The following is a 22,186-nucleotide window of genomic DNA, read 5'->3' as shown; positions in this document are numbered from 1 at the left end:
GCTCCTCCAGGCACTCAGCACCCAGCAGAGAGCTCTGAGCAATGTGCAGAGGGGTCAGAAACTCTACGAGCCAGCTGGACATCGTGAGAGGACAGTACACTTCTATTTGGAAATGAGATATTGAGTATTAACTGCTCCCTGTTCTGGGCATTGCCATCTGGTGAATAAAGCCAAGGGTTTGCTCTAATTAGTTCTGTCCGTCTGCACAAAGCAGGACCTACAGAATTTCCTCCAAATCCACTTCAACCAAAACATCTGCAAGAGCTGTGTCTGGGAATAAAAGCCTGGGCAAGGGGCTCCACTTGGTGTTGTGAAAGATGTGGGTTTCACACATCACACACTCAAATCTAAATTCCTCTGGGGCTGCCAGAGCAAGCCTCTGAAGAAAGAGATTTGCCCCAATATGCCGAAAGCAGAATCAAGCCCTGGATTTACTACTCTCTAGCTCAGAGCAGAAATGCCAAAGTACCACTCCATCCCTCCTCCTCCTGGACGAATCTCTACTCCGGGATATACCAAAAATGCCTTTCAGGGCTGCACATCATAATAATATTAATAATAATAATAATAATAATTCTTTTCGGGACTGAGCCGTGACGCCTCCCCCAGCCCGGCGTGCTGCAGAGGGCTCCGAGCGGTGCCGGGCACGGTGGCAGCGGGTGGCAGCGGGTGGCAGCTGTCCCTGCCTCCTCCTGCCGCACGCTGAGCCGCTCCTGCCCATCCTACGGGAGCAGGGGACAGCGAGCCTGGCAGCCTGCAGGTGTCTCCCGGCGGAGGAGGCTGCGGAGCCCCTCGGGAGGATGATGTGCGGTACCCGAGCAGATGTTCACTCGCCTCTGGGGCTCCTCGGGAGGCAGAGCCGCTCCGCTCCCCTCAGCGCGCTGAAGCTCCGCGGCTGCGAGAGACCGGCCCCGCTGCCGCGCCGGCAGCTGCTGCTCTAACCAACAAAGGCAGGGTTTCAAGTGAAGGGGAAGAATGGGAGTGTGGCTGCAGAGCTTCCTTCACCGCTTCAGCAGCAGACTGGAAGAAGCTGAGAGTTTTGGTGCCTGGACAACTGGATTCTGAATCGTGAGAGGCTTTGAAACCCACCCCCCCCTCCCAAATAAAACAAACCCCTTTGACTTCTTCTCTCAGCAGGAGGGGGAGGGAGGGCGGATTTACCATGAAGACAAATCGAAGATGCAGAGCCCTGCTAGCAGTGAGTCTGAATCTGATGGCTCTCCTCTTCTCTACAACAGCTTTTATCACGACCCACTGGTGTGAGGGCACACAGAGGGTCCCCAAGCCGAGCTGTGGGAAAGAGAAGAAGACAAACTGCCTCAACTACGGCGGGAATGAGACTGCAAATGAGACGAACCAGAATGTGGTTCATTACAGCTGGGAGACGGGAGATGACCGCTTCCTTTTCAGGTATTTCCACACTGGGATCTGGTACTCCTGTGAGGAAAATATCAATGCTGCTGGTAAGTATAAAACAACTTCTTCCCAGCCTGTGTTGCTTTGTGTTCGCCTCGGTGTGATAAGCGACGGGCGAGCCGTTCTGTGCCGTACCTCAGAGCGGCTTCGCCCTGCGGAGAGAGGCAGGGGTCTAACAGTTCCTTGTTGAAAAGCAACCTGTTTCCTGCGAGGGCAGGCATTTGCTTGTTTACCTGCTGGCTGCTGCAGGGTCTGAGCTCTCCAGCCGAGCCAGCCGAGCCCGGAGCAGCCGCGTGTGCCGCCCGGGCGGGCGCTGCAGGCGCCGGGCGGGCAGCGCTCCCGCAGCCGCTCCCGGAGCGCACGGAGGCAGCGGCCGCGCTCCTCCGGCAGCTCCTGGCATCCGACAGCAATCGCCCCCAGGACAGCGGGCTGGCTGGCAGGGGCAGCACAGAGGCCGCGGGTTTTACCAGCTTTTGCCTCTTTTCTGCTCTCGCTGAAGTAAATGACCGCCCGCCGGCCCTCCCTGGAGTGTATGTTTATTGAACAGAGAAATGCAGTTAAAGGGCTCAACCGGGCACAAGAAAGCTCATTTCTGTTCCCTGCTCAGCCATTTACTTGCTGGGAAGCACTCAAAAAGACATCTCTCCAGCTTATCAGTGCATTCATTTCCTCTGCTGTAGGCTGGCACTTCCCAAGGAATAAAACACTGGAGGGTGGATGGCAGGCAGCTGCCCGGGGACCAATTTAAATCTCAGCAGATGCAAACTGACAGCCCCTACTCCCAGAGCTGTCTGCTAGAGCTAATATCCACACTCTGCTTTTGAAAGAGCTCTTTTCTAGATTATGTGACTGAAAAATAAAGTTTACAGATGTGACTCAGTATGAGAGGATGGGTTGTGGAGACTTGATCCTCACTGGGCTGTCCCCATCCCATCCCATCCCAACCTGCCATTGCCCTAGGAGTAGATCAGGGAGTTGGCTCTTCACTGCTGGGAGAGAGGAACAGTCAACCATGGATGTGTTATGTCTCTGAGAACACAGCCCCTCTGGTAATGGGAAGTTTAGGGTAGAATTCTGGTAAAATTGATAGAATTCTCTGTGAGAATGTACTATTAAATGGGGCAAACCTGGGGAAGTGCTCACAGCCAGTTTCATCCCAAGGGGTTGTGTATTCTCCCTGGTGTTTTTGAGGAGAGTACTTGCAGAATTAGTTGTTTATTAAAACTCAATTTAATGTTAAAAAAGAAAAGTTCATGAACTCCAGCCTTGGGACTGCAACAGCTCCAGGCTGAAATGAGAGCTCCAAAGCAACACTCTTGATGTTAAAAAGAAAAATACAGGAAAAAAAAAGCTTATTTGTCTTACTGATTTGGGAATCAGCTTAGGCCACAGCAGCCTGAGTGAGCAGCCTAAGACTCTCTGGCTTTTTGAGCATCTTAGCTGGGGTTGGCATGATCAAGGATGCCCATATTTCTGGCAGATACTGAAATCTTTCCAAGTCCAGATTTATGTGTGAGGTAAGTTGTAACTGTGTGACTCTAGCCCACTCAGAAAAGTGAGTTATCTGTGGGAGAAGAGAAACAGTGATCTATTCTGTACTGGGTAAACAAAGCTGTGCTGTAGTGGGTGATTTCAGGAGAGAGCTGGAAGCCAGCTTTAAAAAGTTATGGTGGAAGCAGGAGAGAAGGGGTTGCTTCTCCCTCCCCACACCCCCACAGCAGCTCAGTGAGTGTTGCCTCTTATCTGAAACTCTTCAGTTAGCAGACTAGGAGTGACCAACCTTTGGAAATAACCCAGGCAGGTACAGGGATATACTGGCTTAGACAGACAGCTGCCTCTTTCAGATTTACCATATCTTCTCCTGGGAAGGACAGGAACAATGTAATGGACACGGGTCTAAATTTGTCCCTAATAGTGCCAACATAAAATACCCGACAGCTCTTCACTCAGACTGATGGCTTTGTAATGCCAGACTGTCAGAGTGTTGTCATGGCCTTTTGCAGCCTGACTGATGATCATTCTATCTGAGCTGCAGGGCCCCGAGGCTCCAGCCCCAGCCCAGCAGCACAGGGCTGTGCTTACACAGACAGCCCCCAGTCAATCTCCCTGTGAGCAATCCACCCCAGAGGCTCATCCCCATCCTCAGCACACCTGCTGAGCCCAGTCCTGCAGGCACCACAAGTCACACAGTCATGGCTGTGTGTTAAATAGCATTGTATAAATAGTGATGTATTAAATTAGTCAAAATCCCCAGCTCAAATGCACTGTACACTGTCAATAGCATCTTTCTTAAAGCTCTACCAGCAGCACTCTGAAGTGTCTGCAGCAGCAGCCTTGCTCCAGGCAAAGTCCCTTCCACAGTCACTCACAGCCTCACACTTTGTCAGCAGAACATATGGCCAGAGCCCGTGGTCAGCACATTCCCACAGCTCCCATCCCATCCCTGATTCCTCCCTGACTCACTGATGTCTGAATTTGAACAATGTGAGAGGAGACCTCATCACAGTCTATAATTTCCTCATGAGGGGAAGGGAAGGCCAGGCACTGCTATCTTCTGTCGTGACCACTGACAGGATCCAAGGGAATGGCCTCAAGTTGTGTCAGGGCAGGTTTAGGTTGGATATTGGGAAAAGGTTCTTCCCCCAGAGGGTGTTTGGGCACTGGAACAGGCTGCCCAGGGTACTGGTCCCAGCACTGAGCCTGCCAGAGCTCCAGCAGTGTCTGCACAGCACCCTCAGGCACAGGGTGGGATTGGTGGGGTGTGTGCAGGGCCAGGAGCTGGATTTGATGACCCCTGTGGGTCCCCTCCCATGCAGGGTCCTCTGTGATTCTGTGCTGGATCCCACCAGGCACATGTCAATGCCAGGAGCTCTCAGTGTGATCATGGCACTGCCAAAAATCTCCAGAGCCTCCAAACCTTCGCAGCTACGAGCCACATTCTTCCTCCAGCCACCAGGGTTTGACTTCTCTCTCCTCCAGCCACACTGTCAAAACTTTCTGTTCCCTGCACTGGTGCAGCTGCAACACAGCAGATCTTGTAGTGCCAACAGGACCAGCTCCCAGCAGGCTGATGCTGCAGGGAACAGGATTCCAGGGCTCCCCGTTGGCTGCAGGGGCTGGGACTCAGTCACACCTTAAAATGACATTTAGGCAGCAAGCAAACAAATTTTCGAGTGTCTTCTCCTTGCCCCTGTTTATCTGCAAAGTGCATTTAGATTCCAGAGGCTGAGGTGCAAGCAGCATGCCATCCACTCTGTGCAGAGCCCAGTGGAGCGTGCCTGCCTCTTGGTGCCAGTTTCTGGTTTCCACTGACAGCTCTAACAGAGATTGAATGCTGTGATTATTTCTGAAATAATTTGTGAATCTAGAGTTTATTTTTACCCAGCATGGCTAGGACAGATCAAGAATTCAAAAAGCATTTAGTACCTGAGAAATGTAATTGTGAATCCCCTCTGGGAAAAAGAGGGACTGGAGCACTTCTATTGCATTGGTGGGGGAGTCCTGTAATTATTTAGCACAATTTCTGACCCAAAAGTGTGCTGAATCCCAGTCTGCCAGAAAGAGGTTGTCCTTTCAGAGTGGGTTCAGTGCTTTGGATGCCGCACAGGTGGAGGTGCCTTCTGTAGGAGCAACACACACCCAACCTCAGGAGGGGATGAGGATAAAGCTCTGCAGACTGTGCTGCTCATGAGCCCTGTTCTGCACCTGGAGCCTCCTCCTGGGCTGTGAACTCCTTGGCCAGGGCCAGATGTCTCAGAGCCAAGCTCACCAGCATTTAATTTCTTTTTAAATGAGACTTTGGGCATGTATCTTGTTGCACACACGCAGTCTGTGCTTGGGCACCTCACAAGGCACCACAGAAGTTCTGCACTGACAGCAGCAGTGGTGAACTTGCTAGTGGATTCCATGACTCAGGAACACACACACCATGAAAAAATTAACACATTAAGTAGGCAAGGTGGCATATCAAATTCTAAAGGGGAGTTTGAGTGTAGGAAGTAGTTGGAGTTGCTTGGAAGCAATGAAAAGTCAGTCAGTTTCGCTCAATTGTGTGTTTGCTTTGATGTTAATAGAAAAACCCATGAACTCAGACCTTGCTTTAGTTGCCAGTGAACAGACAAGCTCAGTATTAACATCCACAGCCAGAGGGGAAGAGCAGCTGCCCAGCTGCCCTTTAACAGCACTGTCCCATTAAATAAACAAGGATGCTGACCATGCTCCCCGGAAATCAGGAGAGCAGGAATGAGTATGCACGGCTTGTTTTGTGGGTTTGGAATGAATTTTTTTGGAGGGCAAGGGGTCTGTAGCCCTTTGTGTGCTCTGTGCCACCCTTTACTCCTGAAGGAGGAAACGGGAGAGTGGAATTTAGATTGGATGTAAATGTCAAAACTGGTCAGAAGTGTGGGCTCTGAATGTGCCTTGAGGAGAAGCCAGAGAGGGAGAGAGGTTTCTCCTGCAGAAATGAGTAAATCTGTGCCATAAACACCAGAACTTGCCACAGCCTTTCACAGCTGCAGAGTGGTTCTGCAACACCTCTGTCCCCCGCCCCTGTGATAATCACACATCACAGTGATTCACCACAGGTGCCTGCCCAGAGAGGGGCTGGGGAGAAGTACCTTGTGAGTATATAATTAAAAGCAAGAGGACTCGGGAATTCTTGCTGGATTATGAGAAATACAATATAATTGGCATGACTGAAACCTGGCAGGTTTATTCGCATGACCGGAATGTAAAAAGTGCTAGTTATAAATTGTTAGGAAGGAAAGAGTGGTAAAAGGAATGGAGGAGGTAGAGCTCTGTATTAAAGATAAAATTTCCAGTGCTAGAGGAACTGAACCCAGGGGGCTAGGATAATCTCCATCTGAGGATGTTGAAATAATTGCTACATGAAAATGCAGGTTTAGAAGAATCTGTACATCGCTATTTTAAAGAAAAGCAGAAAAATTGTACAGGCCATTTGACCCAGGGATTTTAGGACAGTTTTCTGAGAAAGCACTCATTGCATGGCAACAAATAGGTTTTATCAAAGGTATGGGTTTATTAAAGGTAAATCATTTACCAAGATGAACCACTTATCAGATAAGGGTAATGGATTAGACCCAGTTTCTGTGGATTTGCAAAAAAATATTTGGTGGAATGTCCTAGTGAAAATTCTTTCCAGAAGAGCTGCAGAGAGTGGGGAGGATGGTGAGAACAGAGGGAGAGGCAGGCAGGCTCCAGACTGGGGAGCACTGAACAGCCTGAGCTCCAGGCTGGACAGAAGGCCCGGGGCACAGAGATGTCCCATTGGTGGGGATCAAGTGACAATGACAGAGCTCAGACAACACACACCATTGACTGCTTCCATGATTCCAGAACAAAAAATGCACAACAGATAAAAATAAGTACTCCTTCCTGCAGAGCTGCCTGCCAGGGAATGTTGAGATGGCCAAAACTGGGAATTGCATGGATCCAGAGACCAAACCTCCTGTTACTGACAGGATGATTTTAGAGCAATTCCCAAACTGCTGCTGCAGTACTGGTGGGACAAGGGGAGCACAGGAGCAGAATCACCCTGTGCCCACCCCTTTGTTCTTCTCTAAATATCTGCCACTGGCTTCCCTAAATATCTGTCACAGGAGACAACACAAAGACAGTGAAGCAGGGAGGCCTTTTGCATCAACCTGTATTGCAGACTTACTTTATTTTATTGATTATCACTGGGATAAATACATTGTAAACTGACTGAAGAACAGTCTTACAAGGAGACTGTGGCAAGTAATACAAAGGGAGAATTATCCCAGTGGAGACCAGCTGTTTCTAGTTGTCCTCAAATTTGCTTTTGGGACTGATTCTGTTACTGCTGGGATTAGCAACCTAGGGAAAAAAAAAAAAAAAAAAAAAAAGAGCTAGGGATACAATTTGTGTCACCTAAAAAAATAAAGGCGAGATGAATCCTGCAGCCAGCCCGTGGCCATCAGCAAACGTAGGTGTCTGTGCCCAAACTGATCAACATCCTCATTACAGAGAGCAGGGAGCACTCCTTGGGAGGTTACACTGCTCCTCCTGTGGGATCAGCTGAGCCCTGGGATTACGTGTTTGCCTCACTGGCCAAAAGAGAATCTAAGACGCTGCAATTCCCAACACAGAAGTTTTAATTTGAAGAGAATAATCCTGCTTTGAATGCGCCTCTTACGTACATGCCACACAAAATCTGGGAATATTGGCATTACAGAGGGGAGATTTTTCTGCCTAACTGAAAATGTGAGCTGGCCTGACAGAGTTGTAAGAACAGCATTACATTTTAAAGAAGGTTAAAAGCACCAGATGCCGAGGCCTAAAGCTCTGTGAGGTCACAGGTAGGTGCCAATTGCAGGGGGAAAATAAGAACCAAGTTGGGGGCCAGTATTTGTCTGTGGGGTGGCTGGGAGCTGCCAAGTGCTGTGACATGAAAAAGAGGTTATTCTAGGGAAAAATCAGCACCACAGGCAGCACCAGTGTGTTTTGTAAACGCCACGGTGCACGGCTATGGTAAGAAAAAGGGGAAGGTGAAATAGGTGCAGAGTGGGATTTCCAAGGTAGATAAGGAAAAGAGAATCTCCTTCAAGAAAAGAAAGCTGGCGTTCTGTAGTGCACCAGACTGATGAGCTAGAGGGGATGCAGTGATACCTCACACTTGTAAGGACAAAGAAAATAATATGACTTCATTAACTCATAACTGAGGGGGGAAAGTGACAATCCAAGGACAGGTTCCCTCCGAGTGTGTCTGGACGTCACCTCCACAGAGGGCAGTGTGAGCAAAGGAAACCCATGGGCTGAAATGGAGCCTTCCAAAGTGCCAGGAAGAACTGCAGGAGAGAAGAGGAACATTTCTGGCACGAGAAAGCTTGGAGTGAGTCCTGCATAGCTGATGTGTTGGTGTTTGAGGATGTCTGGGAGGAGCCCTCTTGCCTCCCTGGCTCACACAGTGCCTGCTCCGTGACATCCCTGCCCTGGGGGGGCTGCTGGGCACCAGCAGGAGCCAAGGGAAAAATAGCTGCTGACTGGGTGCCCATCACGTTTTGTGGAGGTTTTAATGCCTTCTCTAATCTAAAGCAGCAGAAATTGGCTCCAGGTGGAGGCAGTGTGTGAGGAGGCTGCTCAGCCACTGCTGACATTATTACAGCTGCTCAGGATCTAATTGGTATGGCTGCTCATGCACTGAACATTAAACTGATGATCTAATTTGGGATCAGAAGGGAAATCTCCCTCAGGCTAGATAACAGGGAGAGTAACAAATTTTTGCCTTCCTCTACAGCATGGGAAGGATCCATTGCAGAAAAGCACTTGTGAACTCCTCCCAGCAAATCCCTGGTATTTTGCTTTCAGGATGAGATAGGTCTGGCCATAGGAATGTACAGATTTATTCCTGTTCCTCACACAAACTCTTGCTCCCTTCCTGTGGTACATGATAGCTGTGATTTCTGTGGTGGTGATTGCTTTATTGCAGACATTCAGGTTTTTATAGCATGTTGGGGATATTTTGTGTCTGCGGTGCTCTGGGAGTTTTGGATTTTAGGTCCTCCTGATCCTGCTGGGCACACTAGCTGTGTGAACATCTATCATCCATAAAACATGGACATAAAGGCCCTGCAGGCTGAGCCTCATCACGGAGCAAAGTCAGGGACCAGGCAGCTAACTACTCCTTATTAGATATGTTACTGTTCCTCATGAGTGTTTGGATGTGTCTGTTCTCAGCCATTTAACCCAGTAGCCTTAAAGGAAACATCTGAGGAGTTCTGGTAGCTCCTTGTAAATGGGATAAACTTCAAAGTGCTGGAAGATTAACACACAGGTCCCAGATTTCAAAGGGAACTGAGATGCCTTACCCCAGTGTCAGTGCAAAATATGAGCAGATGCTTTCAGGGCTGAGGAAATGCATAAGGGATAGAAGATCAATCACTGTGGTATCCCCGTGAGTTTTAAATTACACCAGACTCAATCCTGATGTTAAAACTTTCCTTATGTGGGGTTAGGAGAACTGGCTGACTGGCAGATCTCACAACTGGGATGTACAGGTTGTTGTGGTTTAACAGCTGATAATTAAGTGCTGCTCAGCCCCTCGCTCACTCCTGCCCCAATGGACTGGGGAGGAGAGCCAGAGGAAGGCAACATCAGTGGGCTGAGAAAATAACACCTTAATAATTGCAATAAAGTAAGATACAACAATAAGAAGTAATAAAAATAGAGAAAAGGGGAGACAGAGGACTAAACCCTCCCCAAAAGTGTTGCACAGTGCAGCTGCTCACTGCTGCCCAGCCCAGCCCAAAGCAGTGACTGGCAGCTCCCAGCAAACTCTCCCCAATTTACACACGGAGCAGCACATTCTGTGGTCTGGAATATCCCCCTGGCCAGCTCAGGTCAGCTGTCCTGCTTTTTGTGCACCTCCTCAGTGGCAGAGCAGGAGGCACTGCAAAGTCCTTGATTTGGGCAAGCCCTGCTCAGCAGCACCCAAGGCACCTCTGTGTTGTGAGCACTGTTCTCATGCTAAACCCAGCACTCAGCCCTGTACCTGCTACAGGAACCAAACTGACTCTATCCCTGCTGAAACCAGGATAGCAGGGAACAGGGCTGCTGAAACCAGGACCCTCTGTTAGTCACAAATTGGTGTAACATCAGTGTTCTTGTTGCTAAACCAAAAGGCAGCATCAACCTTTGCTGATCTAGCTTAGGAAGGAATACAAAAGCCAGTGAGCAAAAAGAAGCAGATGTAATTACTATGGAATGACATGGCTTGTAGAATAGCCACAGGCAAACAAAATCCACTTTCCTGTGTTCCACTTTCCATTTGGCTACAAAAAGGACTCAAACCATGCTCACAATGTGGAAAATCAGTTGAGAAGTAGAGACATTTCACCATGCTTAGACTCACTAGGTTTGGAGGGACCAAAAAACCTCACCATACAGCATGATTTCACTGTGCATCACCCAGGCAGACAGAAAACACTAATGAGAATTTGTTTCAAAGTTATTGGGTACATGCTTGGGAATGAGGTTCACAAGAAGAAATGCAAGCACAACTTTTTTCACTTGATTTCAAAACTAGATATTCATTTCCAGTGTGCTGCAGTTCACTTCATTTAAAAGTCACGGAGAAAAGGTTAAAGTTACCTGTTTCCATACCCCAAGCCAGAGGTTCCTGCCTGGAAAAACGGGGCATCTAAACCCAAAGAGCAGCCAGGGCAGGCACAGGAGGACAGGAGAAGGAAAGACTTCGTATGGTGAGGGACATACAGCAGCTACATCCTCTGTGAAGAGCATTGGGCTTTGTCTTTCCCAGTTTTCTGGGTGTCTCAGGGATCCTGGACTGCCAATATCTAGTTTATTTTGGCATATTTACATTGGCTCAGGGTCAGCACAGTGTGTCACCTCTGGGATGAGCAGGTGAAACCCTCCCCTTTCCATTCTACAGCTTCAATTGCTTAAATCAACTCAGAGCTCCTTGATTTAATGAAGTCAGCTCTAATTTGACACCAAAATCATTGAAAACCTCTCTCAGCACTGCTGTTCCCCCGATTTTCACAATCACTTGGAAACCCAAACTCCTTCCCAGCTCTCCAAATGATGGATGTGTGTACACATCCTTCAGGTCTCACCAAGATAATCAGCTGAATCTTGTGACTTGGCTGGCTTTCAATTAGACATGATTTGAGAGCAGCCCGTGGAGATGTTTGCTTTGAGATGCTGGCTAAGATTTTTCACATCAGGGAGAGTTGCAGCCTGGAACAAGCAGTTGCCATGGCATAGTCCCAGGCAGCACCACCAGCATTCCCAGCCCTGCCCACACTCCCTGCCCTGCACAGCCCTTCCCTGCTCCAACCACCCAGCAGGGAACTCCACCGTGGGAATGGGACCTCTGGGGTAAAATTAGCAACATTCCTTTGGGAATGTGCAAACTCAGGAGAAGTGCAAGCCTGAAATGGGAAAGTGGGAAGCTTTACACTTTCCCACTTTGAGACGTAGGAAGTTGGAAGGGATTGGGTTTGCTGAAGGAGAACAGCAGCACAGCATTCAGCTTTAAAAGCAATCCCAAAGGCAACACAGGCTGTGAGCAATCGCTGAGAAATTGGGCAAATTCTCAAGATATTTAGAGGTAGAAGAAACATTGATGGGCAGCAGCAATGAGTGGCAGCTGTCAGAGGAAGAGAAAATAATTATCTGCATGGTTCAAGACATGTTTTTGTGCAGTTCTGTGTGAGCTTGTTTATTTTCCAGAAGAAAATATTGTTCCAGCAAAATCAACAGGGTCAACTGGAAAGTGTTGGTTTTACAGATTAACACTCTATTTTTCATTAGGAAAAAAAAGTCAATTAAGTGCTCTGAGATGACTTTAATCAAAGTTTGAATATTTCAGATGGTAATTAACCCGATACAACTCAGTTTGAGTGAGCCTATTAACCTCTATTTTCCCTCATGTAGTACTTTTTTTCACTGAAGTTGTGTTGGAGTCCTCAGCCTCGTCTAGGCTGGGATCCCTTGAGGGCTACATCTTTTTTTAGACAAATACAATGATTTTACTCTCAGTAAATGATGTGGGATCTCATCAGAATCACATGACTCCAGATATAATTGGAGAGATAAAGATGTGTTAGGGCCTAGTGGGAAAAAAAGGGGACCTTGTCTGTCGTAGGCTGGGAGCCAGGGTGTTACTAAAAGGGAATGTTGTTTAAAAGAAATTTAATCATTTAAATTTCCATCATAACTGCACTTTTGAACTCGTAAAATTTTATGCAGAGTAAGTGGATACAGACAGCTTTTCTTTCTTCTTTTTTTTTTTGCAAGATGAAAAGCAGAGTTATAACAGAGTTCAGCCAGAACTACCAGATTTCTTTAAAGTCAATTTATTTAACTTGAATATTTTCAAACTGTGTCATTGCAAGATATACAAAATAGGGTTTTTTCAGGGTTGTTTTTATTTTGCTGCTGTCATTATTAATCAGGCATTTACCCCTGGTTCAAAGAGGAAAGAACTTGGATCAATAAGTAGGACCCAGAAGATCAAATTCTGCTCTTTGCTATGACAACAGCCATGTTAGAAACAGAATATTGTCTTGAAGTGCTTTTTTGGTGTTTTTTTCTGCCTTCTTCCTCATTTCCAGTCTCCAGGCTCCTGGCCTGGAGGTCCTGAGGACAGGAGCAAACAAACCACACCTTTTAGGTGGAAGGAGTAGAACGTAGGTCTCCCAAAGGCTTAAAGGCAGAGGGCACACAGGGCTTGGATGAACATCTGTGTGCTGGAGTTCAGACCCAATTTCTGTGCACCTAGACCTGCCTTTCAGCTGCCTCCAGGGAGGAATTCCACGCTGGAAGGCACAGCCAGGGATGTGTGATGTACCCACAAGGTGGGCAGGGCAGGGCAGGGCAGGGCAGTGCCCTGGAGCAAGCAAACCGTGGGACCTGATGGTTCTTTAGGACTTGTTTGTCTCGATTTTCTGGCAGGATTGGACTTGGGGGAAAGTTGGGCTTTCATATATTGCTCAGGCTAGAGAGGTGCTGAGCTCTGAGCTCTGCCTTGGTGTGAGGATTTGCCTCCAGCACAGCCCCAGCTGGCCCTGTGGGTGTGACACTGACCCTTCAGTGGGGCAGTTAATGGGGCAGCCCCACTCCTCCACTTTGTAGGGAAAGGGAGGTGTCTGGGACTCACCCACCTACCACGGGTGACCCCTCCAGCCTGTGCAGCTCTTGCCAGCAGTGCCTCCTCCTCTCCCTGCTCTCTCCAGCTCACCCTGCCCCAGGCACAGCTCTGCCTCAAGGGCCTGCCCTGCACCGCCTGCTGCCTCTTCCTCACACGCTCTGACACTGCACACAGGAGGCAGCTTCCATGATGGGAACGTGCACAGGCTTGGGAAGTTGGGAGCTCAGGGCTTCCCAGCATGTTGTGAGCAGGAAGGAGGAGAAGGAGTATGGGCCTCATGCTGCAAGCAAGACAGAGAGATCATCTCCTAACACTGCCACAACTTCCTCTGTGTTCCTGGCACTGACTGATCAAATCCACACCTTCCTCTAATGGTTTCCTGAGACCACACAGCCCCCAAAGCTGAGCTTTCCTCAGTACACACTGCCCTGGAGCTGGAAGGCATTCACCCTGCAGAGCTGAGGCAGCTGCCCCAGCTGCATGGGATGGGAGAAATCCTGTAACAACAAAGTCCCAGGGAGTTTGTCTGAGAGGATGCTGAGCGTGATCCCAGGAAGCTTAAAGAAGTCCCAGGGAATTCTTTTTCCTTCACCCGTTTGTTGCTGGGCCCTTCCCATCCAGGCTGGACACACACACATGTGCAAGCCTGACACTGATGTCTCTGGCCACACAGACCCTCAGAGAGAGCTGTGCCTTCATCAGCCACAGAAACATCCCCCCAGCACCAAACTTGCTCCTCTTCCTCCTCTGCCTGCCCAGGTCTGCAGATCCTGCTGGAACACCTCCACCTCTTCCCACTGCAGATGCATGGGGGCATCACACTGGTGGTCCCTCAGATATTTTCATCATCTATTACCCACACAACCTCAAGACTCTTCCCCACCCACCAGCTCAGTCTTTCCAGATGTGTCTCCTCCCACTCTCTGGCTGCTCCAGTTTGAAGTTCCCCAGCAAGTTAAAAATACTCACAGACATGCACACATACAGAATTAGATTAATTAATTAGCCACAGATAAATTTTGGACCCTTGCTATCTGGCAGTCCTGCAGATCCCTGTGACATGTCCCCTCCTCGGGAAGCCCAGCAGAGGCACAGCTGAGCCCGTGCAGGGTCAGTGTGATTAGGAGGGACTGCCTTTGCAAGGATTTGCACAGGTGATGTTTCTACCTCACCCTTGGGAAGGCACAGAAGAAGCTGGTGCCAAGTGCTTTGCCTGTGGCTGCTTAGGTGCTGGTCAGCCCTCTCTGCTCAGCCTCCAGCAGCTCCCTGGGACTGCTGAGCTCACAGAGCCTCACGTGCACTGTCCATGGCCACTGCTCCTGCAGTGAATTCCAGCCAGGTCCCACCTCTTCTTTCTGCTTGAGTGAAGTGCAGGAGAGGTCACTCCTTGGCTTTCTCCCCTGTCAGGATCACAGCCACAAAGGGGTGAAGGCAGGGCTCTCAGGGGATGAATCCCAGAGACTCTTCTTGTTGCTTCTCTGAACAGTCTTTCTGTATTCTCTAAAGACTCTCCAGGAGCCTGGTTAGGGGGAGAAGATGCATCTGGAAAAGGACAGCACAGCAGGATAAACTCTGCCAAGTCTAAAATTAAACTTAAGAGGGCTTAAGAGATCAGTTATACAAGATACCCAAAAATAACTTAGAATAAATCCTAAGAGGAACAGTGAAAGCACTGCTGACATCTTCAGTTCTCAGCGAGATGCATGTCTGCATGTGCAAGTGTGACTCTGCTTTATAAATACCACCAGTGGCTACCACTGAAATTGGAAGAGGGTTTTCCAGTGTTCCAGCAGCAGGAACAACAAAGAGAAGAGTCAGGAACTGCTTGTGCAGTTCCTACCATGCCCTTCAGCAGCAAGGCAGGCACAGTCAGCCATTGCAAGTGAGGTGCCACCAGGCTCTCCTCTACCTCCAGCCATTCTTTTTGCTATGACTCCTAAAGGACTTTTTCTGGACACTCCAGCACTTTGTGTCCATGATTTTTAAACTGGAGGCCTCACCACAGGGAGAGATGGTGTTCTGGGCAAGCTGAGTTTGAGGGAGGAAGAGGATGCTCATTCCTCCCAGCAGCCTGTGACCACCCTCTCCTCTGTCCTGCAGATGAGGCACCTGCAGCCAAACAGTGGCAACTCAGAGAAACTCTGTCCCTTGCCAGGAGGTGAAAGGCACCACCAGCTCTCAGAGCAGCCTGTGCTGTTTTTCTAGTAGCAAAGGCCATTCTCCTTTGCCTGTCTTGGGATAACATTCTGGAGAGCCAGGTATCTGTTAAAGGTTTCCAGTAATACGGCTTTGGATTCACTGTAACACAAGTGAGGGATGATCAGTGAGAGGCAGATTGAAGTCAGGTTCAAATAAAACTGTGATAAAAGTAATAACTTACATTTGACAAAAGAAAAAAAAAACAAACACACAAAAAAAAAACAGACCCAAACCACAGATCCATATGGCTAGAACAAAAAATCCTGCTTAATCTGCTTATATCAAGTCCAAATCTAGAGGTCACTCTCCCCGTATTCCCTTGATTTTATGTCAATAAAATTCCTGAAAAACCTCATACCCTTAAACTCAAAGGCTCTGGATGAGAATGTTTTCTACTTACACCTGAGTATCTTTCATAGTCCACTTACTTATCTGGATTTCTTGGTCAGGAACCTAAAGTAAAGAACCTGGGGGAGCTGGGCCTGTTCATGTCCCTACAAACAGACAAAGGATGACTGCATTGGTGCCAGAGCAGCCACAGAATTTGGATTGGGTATAAGGAAACGCTTGTCCAGAAGTGGACCAGAGTGGGAAGAAAGTCCATCTTTGAGTCACTAAGGGATGGGTATTACCATCCTTGGAGCATTTCAGAATTTGGGTGGGAAAAGTCACGGTCCTGCTCTGAACAGGAAATGTGCAGGGCTGGTAATTTCTGTGATCCAGCAGTTATCTTTCCATCTGTCTGCCCCAAAAGTGGCTGACTGTCTCACCTGACACTCCTTCTGCTCAGATACAGCCTGTCCTGCCCACCCCTTTGGAAACAGAGGTGGTGCTTTGGCAAACCAAGTGTCACTTCCTTTTTTCTTGGCTGTCCTCTGGATTCACAGAGTAGAAATCCTTCCCCTGGACATATCAAAATGTGCATATCAATGTCAAGTGAACCTTTTCTTTTATAGCTACTTATACATAGACAACAGACTACGTACACATCACCTCTCAGTGTATTTGGCATGGATTTAAAACTGCAAAAAGTAAATAAAAAGTAGTAATAATAGCATTATAATGATAGATTCTTATGTCAGCACAGCTATCATTTGAATGATTACATTTATCTCAATCTTGCCAGCAAAGACACCAGAAAGGTGAACACTTTATATTGCTTTTTATGCACACCGAATTACAAATAAGAAACAAATACACTGGCTTCACCATCACTGTGGCATTTCACTGTTTATTCTTTTTTAATGGCTCATCTTTCCTAAATTAGTCTTTTGAACTTTGTAATTAAAACTGAGCAAAGCTAATTTTAAAAAACCAGCCTAGTCCTATAACTGCCTTTGCATCAATTAAAATCTTAAAGGGCAAAATGGACTCTATTCCATGACCTCTGGCAGATGTGCCAGCACACCTTGGAGCACATCATATCAAAAGGAACACATACACTTGATGGAGGGATGCACCCAGGGCAGAGGAATTATTTGATCATCTTTGGTTACCTGAAGAAGTAAAAAGAAAGGTCAAAGCATCCACCCTAAGATACATTTTCTGTTCAGAAACACCTCAAGAATTCTTGCAAGGCCAAAGGTGGGGTGCTAAACAGAGAGAGTTTAATTTGGAGCACAGGGAGTGGTACAGGCTGTGATGCTCAAAGCAAGGCATTTGCCTGCATTTTAAACATTTTTTTAAAGCATTTATACATTTCCCTATACATTTGTGCTTCAGGCTTTGTCTCAGTCACGTGTGTCACATCTGTGTATGGAGAGCTCTGTGCCCGTGGCAGTGTCCCCAGCACTGGGAGGTTTGGTCACACTGGGTGGGGCACAGGCAGTGTCTGGTGATGAGAAGGAGGGCAAAAGTGTGGGTGAATGTGGTATTCACATGTCCTCTGAACAGAGAGAGGCTTGGCTTTCTCAGGGCTTTTCCTGAGAGAAGCTGTGAGAGAAGCAGAGAAAGAAGGAAAACAATTCTTACCTCACTCGCTGCTGCTCCTTGTTGTGCACACGTGGAATGTGCTGTGGAGATTGTTTACTGAAGAGTGATTTGATAATTGGACTCTGCTGGTGGTTGTTTGGATTCATTGACCAGCTGGATCCACGTGTGTGTCAGGACTCTCAGGAGAGAGTCACTGCTTTTCTAGCTAGTTAGTTAGTGATAGTTCTTGTTGGTGTAATAGTGTGTAATACAGTTATAGTACAATACAGTTTAATAAAGTAATTAATTAGCCTTCTGAAATCATTGGAGTCAGCGCTCATCGTTCTTCCCGCCGGTCGGGCACCACGTTTACGACAGGTGAAAGAGGCCCCTGCCCTCCCAGTGCCACCTGCTGAGGTGTTTGTCCCTGTGTCCCCCCAGACCGAGCCCAGCACTGCTCCTGCCCTTGGCAAAGAGCATCTCTGGCCCGGCAAGGAAGGATTTCCTGCGCTCCCTGTAACCCATACCCCTGGTCACGGGCTGCAATCCCAAGGGAAGGCCAGCCCTGGGGCAGTGGGTGGGGGCACAGGGGAACGTCTGTCCCCAGTGTGACACAGCCCCGAGGTCCTGGAGAGACTGGGGTGGGAGTGAGGGCAGGAACCCCGGGCAGAGAGAGGAGGCAGAGCGACACCAACCCACTTCTGTCTCCTAAAACAATCCTTTTCTTTTAAAGGTGAAAAATGTCGAAGTTTTATTGACCTTGCCCCGGCTTCTGAAAAAGGTAAGAGCACACAGCCAAGGCTTCTTGCCTCCCATTTTCCAGACTGCATCAGTGTTGTGTCTTGTGGTACCTGAGTGCCAGGGGAAGCACGATCCCCCAGCACACAGGGACCCTCATGTCATCCACGTCACACACAGCCAGCTGAAACCTGCACCAAGGGGTTGTGGCAGCTGTTTGCTCACTTTGTGCAGGTCTGTCATTTATTTGATCTTAACTCAGGTGGCTTTTTGCAAGAAAAATAAAGATTTGTATTGTAAGACAGACATTTCCCTTCTTCATCTAGTGAGGAAGGAAATGCTGTGTGGTCTCCTCAGTCCATGAAGATATTTAGGGTCAGAAAAATACAGTCACAGTACCAAAATATCTCTTTGTGAGAAAGACTCATCCAGATGCTTCTTTGGTTGGTTTACTCTTGTGAAAAGTTATATATTCAAGTGCACAGAAGCAGGTCACAACCATTTTCCTCACCCTGGTATTGAAGTTCAATTGATTATTGAGATTTCTTTCATTTTCAGAAGAAATTTACCCCACTTTTGAAAATCTATAAGGGGGGAAAAAATGCATAGAGCTCAATTAAAGTGAACTGAGCCCATCCTGGTCCCAGCTGAAGAGATGCCCCATATATTTTGTCAGATCACTTGAGACAATACCAAAACCTTTTGAGCACAGGATGCCTTCCTCAGGCTTGGTGGAGCAGCAATAAGTGGTGTAAAGAACAATTTTCCTTAATTTGCCTGAATTGCTGATCCACTGGAAAACGGGAAGAAAGGCAATTACTGCTAATAAAGCAGGGGATATTGCAGGGAGAGAAACAGCCACAGAGCCTCTGTGAAATTCATTGTAAGTAAACCCAAATAAATTATGCACATAAGGGAAGAACAAGCCTGGGATTAGTGTCGCTAATGGGCTCCCAGTTAAATCTCACACACACAAATGGGACCTTGGGGCACAAAGGCTCTTACAAAACCAGCAGCTCAACACTCGGCAGCCACCAGAAAACAAACTCGGTGATAGAAAACATTACAAAAGGACTCAGTGATGCCTTTTCAGGCTACCTAAAAACAGAGGGCAGACAAAATTAAGGGAATAAAAAGCAGTTCTATTTATTGAAGGGCCTTCAGGTAGATTTTGGGCGGAGGAAGCCCTCCAGGGGCTACACCCAAATGGATGAAGGGTCACTGATTTTCACACTTTTATAAGTTTGGTCCATTTGGGGGTTAATCTTCCAATTACAGCTTCAGGTAATGAAGTAATTTACCCCAAATTTGCTCCCCCAGCTCACTTTTGTTTCCATCTCTCAGGGCCTCAGGCAGTGAGGTGTTTGTTGTGTCTGCCCAAAGTGGGGAAGCAGCAGCTCACACGGGATATGGAGTTTAGAGTTATACACTAAAAACTGCAGGATGACAAATACATGAAAAAAACAAAAGCTGAAATCCTAGGGCATCATCAGGAGGAGGGCAGAGAGCCACAGAGCTGAAAGCTGCACTTTTCTGTAATGCACTGGGGTGTTTTGTGCTTTTTAGTGCAGCTCCCAGAACGACAGCGAGGATCTCGAAGCTCCAGAAAGTTCTGTCCAAGGATGGGAGTGGGACTGGTCCTGAAGGAGAGACACAGGAGAGGAGAGAGGATGGCCAGGGGTGTGAGAGGAGCTGGGCAAGGGAAGCTCCCTGCCTTCCCATCGCCAGGGCTGTGGGCACAGCGAGCCCCTCCAGCAGATAGACCAGAGCAAGCACAAGGTGCCTGCTCTAAAGGCACTGCGGTGGTTTTCTGCTTTATCCCCTTTCTCTGGAACTTCATTATGGTGCAGAATGATTGGTGGCATCACCCACACACTTTCCAAAACAGCATTTAGTGCTTTGCTTTCAGGATTTCTTTTGGTTGTGTGAAATGCTGTCAGCATTTTTTTTTCCAGGAGAATTTTAGAGTTGCTGCATGATGTCAGTGCATATTTCTAGATTATTCTATTTTTCTTTTTTGAGGAAGGAAGGCTCTTTCTGTGTAGTGTTATAAAGAAAATTCTATCTATTTCAGAAGGCTTTCCATGGAGTTGTAAGGCATATTGACAGAAAGAGAGAGGAATGTTTGTCAGAGATGGAAAGTGCTGACCATCAGACTCATAGACAAAACCACGATAAATTCCACAACTGTACATCAAGTTGGACACTGCAACATGGTTAATCTGGAATTTTCACCATCAGTCTTGTACTCTCCAGGGCTACTTTCACCACACGTGAAGAGAAAATTGATGCCTGATTTACTTTCACTGAACAATTCTTTAATGTCTTGACTTAATCTGCTCTTTTCCAGTTAGAAGGAGCTCCCCTTTCCTTGAATTTCTTCATCCCCTCACTCAGCATTGACTTTAATGAGCAGAGGCTTATCAACGACTCAGTTCCAGCCAGTTCAAGTCAATGAGAAAGGATGAAATACAGTGAATAGCAAATTCAGTTCAAACCTTGTGGTTTTCACAGGCAATCGTGCAACTGGGAAATTTGGGACTAAACTTAGCTTCACAATGAGACTGCAGCTTATTCACTTTCTGTACATATTCTTAGCATCACTTAACCACCAAAAAGTGGTTGTTTATCTGAAATGTCTCTGCAATACAAGCTCCATTATTGCAGCTGAGCACTCAGGTTTCCCAAAGTTTTCCTTTTAGTTTTCCCTGGTCCAAAGAGGATCCCTGTCTGACCAACTTCAAAGCTAAACAGAGGCTCCTGAAGCCCACGCCTTCTTCTGAGCACATCATCCTTCACTTTTAAGACACAACTTTTAAGACATGTTAAGAACACACTCAGTGTAGTTGCACAGCCCATCTGTGCTTGGGTCCACCACCAATTAACAGCAAGGTGGTGTTAAACTCCTGCAGATTATTTAAAACCCTCTGATACAGAAAAAGAACTATCATAAAACTCACAGTAAATAAAACCATCCATGATGAGGTCTAGTCACATCCTTACCACAAACCTTGCATTCATAAATGAAAATTCTTACAGTAAAAATCTAATAGTTTATGGCCGAGCTTCCTATCTTTATGCATTAGTGCTGATCTCTGGTGTAGCTGGAAAATGTATCTCTGATCAGTTATTGTAGCCTTGTCATATATCTCACCAATGACATCTACTAAAAGGAGGCAGCAAAATTTGGGGCAAACAGACCCACAGTATGGTATAAATAAGCATTTCCAACCCACACTAGGAGAGCTTTTTCCTGCATTTAAGGCAGCTGCCAGGAATCTGTCAGAACCTCATAAGCCTAACATTGAATTTATTAGCTGTTGCTGGTTCTTAGTGCCAAAGCTGCTTAGCAAAATCAGCTTCATGATGGTAGATATTAACTAAAAAAAAAAAAAACATTTTCCTATGAGAGTTTACATTTGCTATTGATAAAAATGATAGAGCAATAGCTGGTTACAGCAGCCAGGACTTTTAATGGGCTCTCACTGAGCAGATGTTGGGGCCCACGAAGTGCTCTCATTTTCACTACAGACATGAGCAGTAAGACAGCAAATATTTCCAAAAGAAGCTGGAAGGGAGCTGTCAAAGTAGGCTGGACCTGATATTTCAGTTCTCCATTTCTTCTGGGATATTCTCAGAACTTAATCAAAGTTTTGTTGCTGCTGAATATTTTGCTGCCTGAGGAAGAAAAGGGTGATTTATTCAGCAAGGGACACTTCTGTCCCTGTTGTAGTGCCCCACCAGGACACTGAGGCTGGCACGCTCCTCACTACATTCCTCCTCCTCCTCCCATGGCACCTTCTGTCATCCCTTTCCCACGGCCTCAAATCTGTGCCCAAGAAAAACCCCAAGAGGCCACGGAGGATATGTTCAAAAGGAAGAACCCAAGACCAAAAATTGCATCTGGAAACCAGGACACCACAATGGAGAGCAAAAGATCCCACAAATGAGCAGATAAATGGCTTCAGTGACACCACAACACCACAGCTGGACACACCCACAAGTGTTCCTCCCCCTGCTGTGCGCGGATTCCAGCTCCTGCCTCCTTCTCTGGATGCATCACTGCCAGCTCCCAGCCAGAGGGTGAGCCCAGCCCAACTCCTTGGGCAAGAGAAATCAGCTGGAAGCAGCACTTGTGCTGGAAGCATTTTGCTGGAGAAGAGCAGGGCTTTGCAGGAAATGTGGTGCCCCCAGCAGTTTCTGGGATGGTGCTGGTGGAGGTTTGCAAGCACCTGAGTGCCCACAGCTGGAGATGAGGGGCTCTGGCCT

General features: G+C 47.5%; 1 protein-coding gene across 4 annotated transcripts in view; it reads left to right on the top strand.

Annotated features, from left to right (window-relative positions):
* The first annotated feature begins 725 nt into the window (after positions 1–725).
* Positions 726–22,186, top strand: part of GSG1L (GSG1 like) — a 56,088-nt gene continuing 34,627 nt past the window's right edge. For 3 of the 4 annotated variants that reach the window (XR_008433760.1, XM_053957772.1, XM_053957769.1), the window contains exons 1-2: positions 726–1,463; positions 17,913–17,960. Coding sequence is in view for 3 of the 4 variants with exons in the window: in XM_053957772.1 (XP_053813747.1) it covers positions 1,163–1,463; positions 17,913–17,960 (349 nt within the window). In the remaining variant the exon portion in view is untranslated. The remainder of the gene's footprint in view (positions 1,464–17,912; positions 17,961–22,186) is intronic. The other variant, XM_053957770.1, reaches the window with a different exon arrangement.

The sequence above is a fragment of the Vidua chalybeata genome, chromosome 16 (genome assembly GCF_026979565.1).
Source record: "Vidua chalybeata isolate OUT-0048 chromosome 16, bVidCha1 merged haplotype, whole genome shotgun sequence".
Taxonomy (NCBI): domain Eukaryota; kingdom Metazoa; phylum Chordata; class Aves; order Passeriformes; family Viduidae; genus Vidua; species Vidua chalybeata.
The sequence above is the reverse complement of the archived record's forward strand: the minus strand, read 5'-3'. Positions and strand labels throughout refer to the sequence as shown.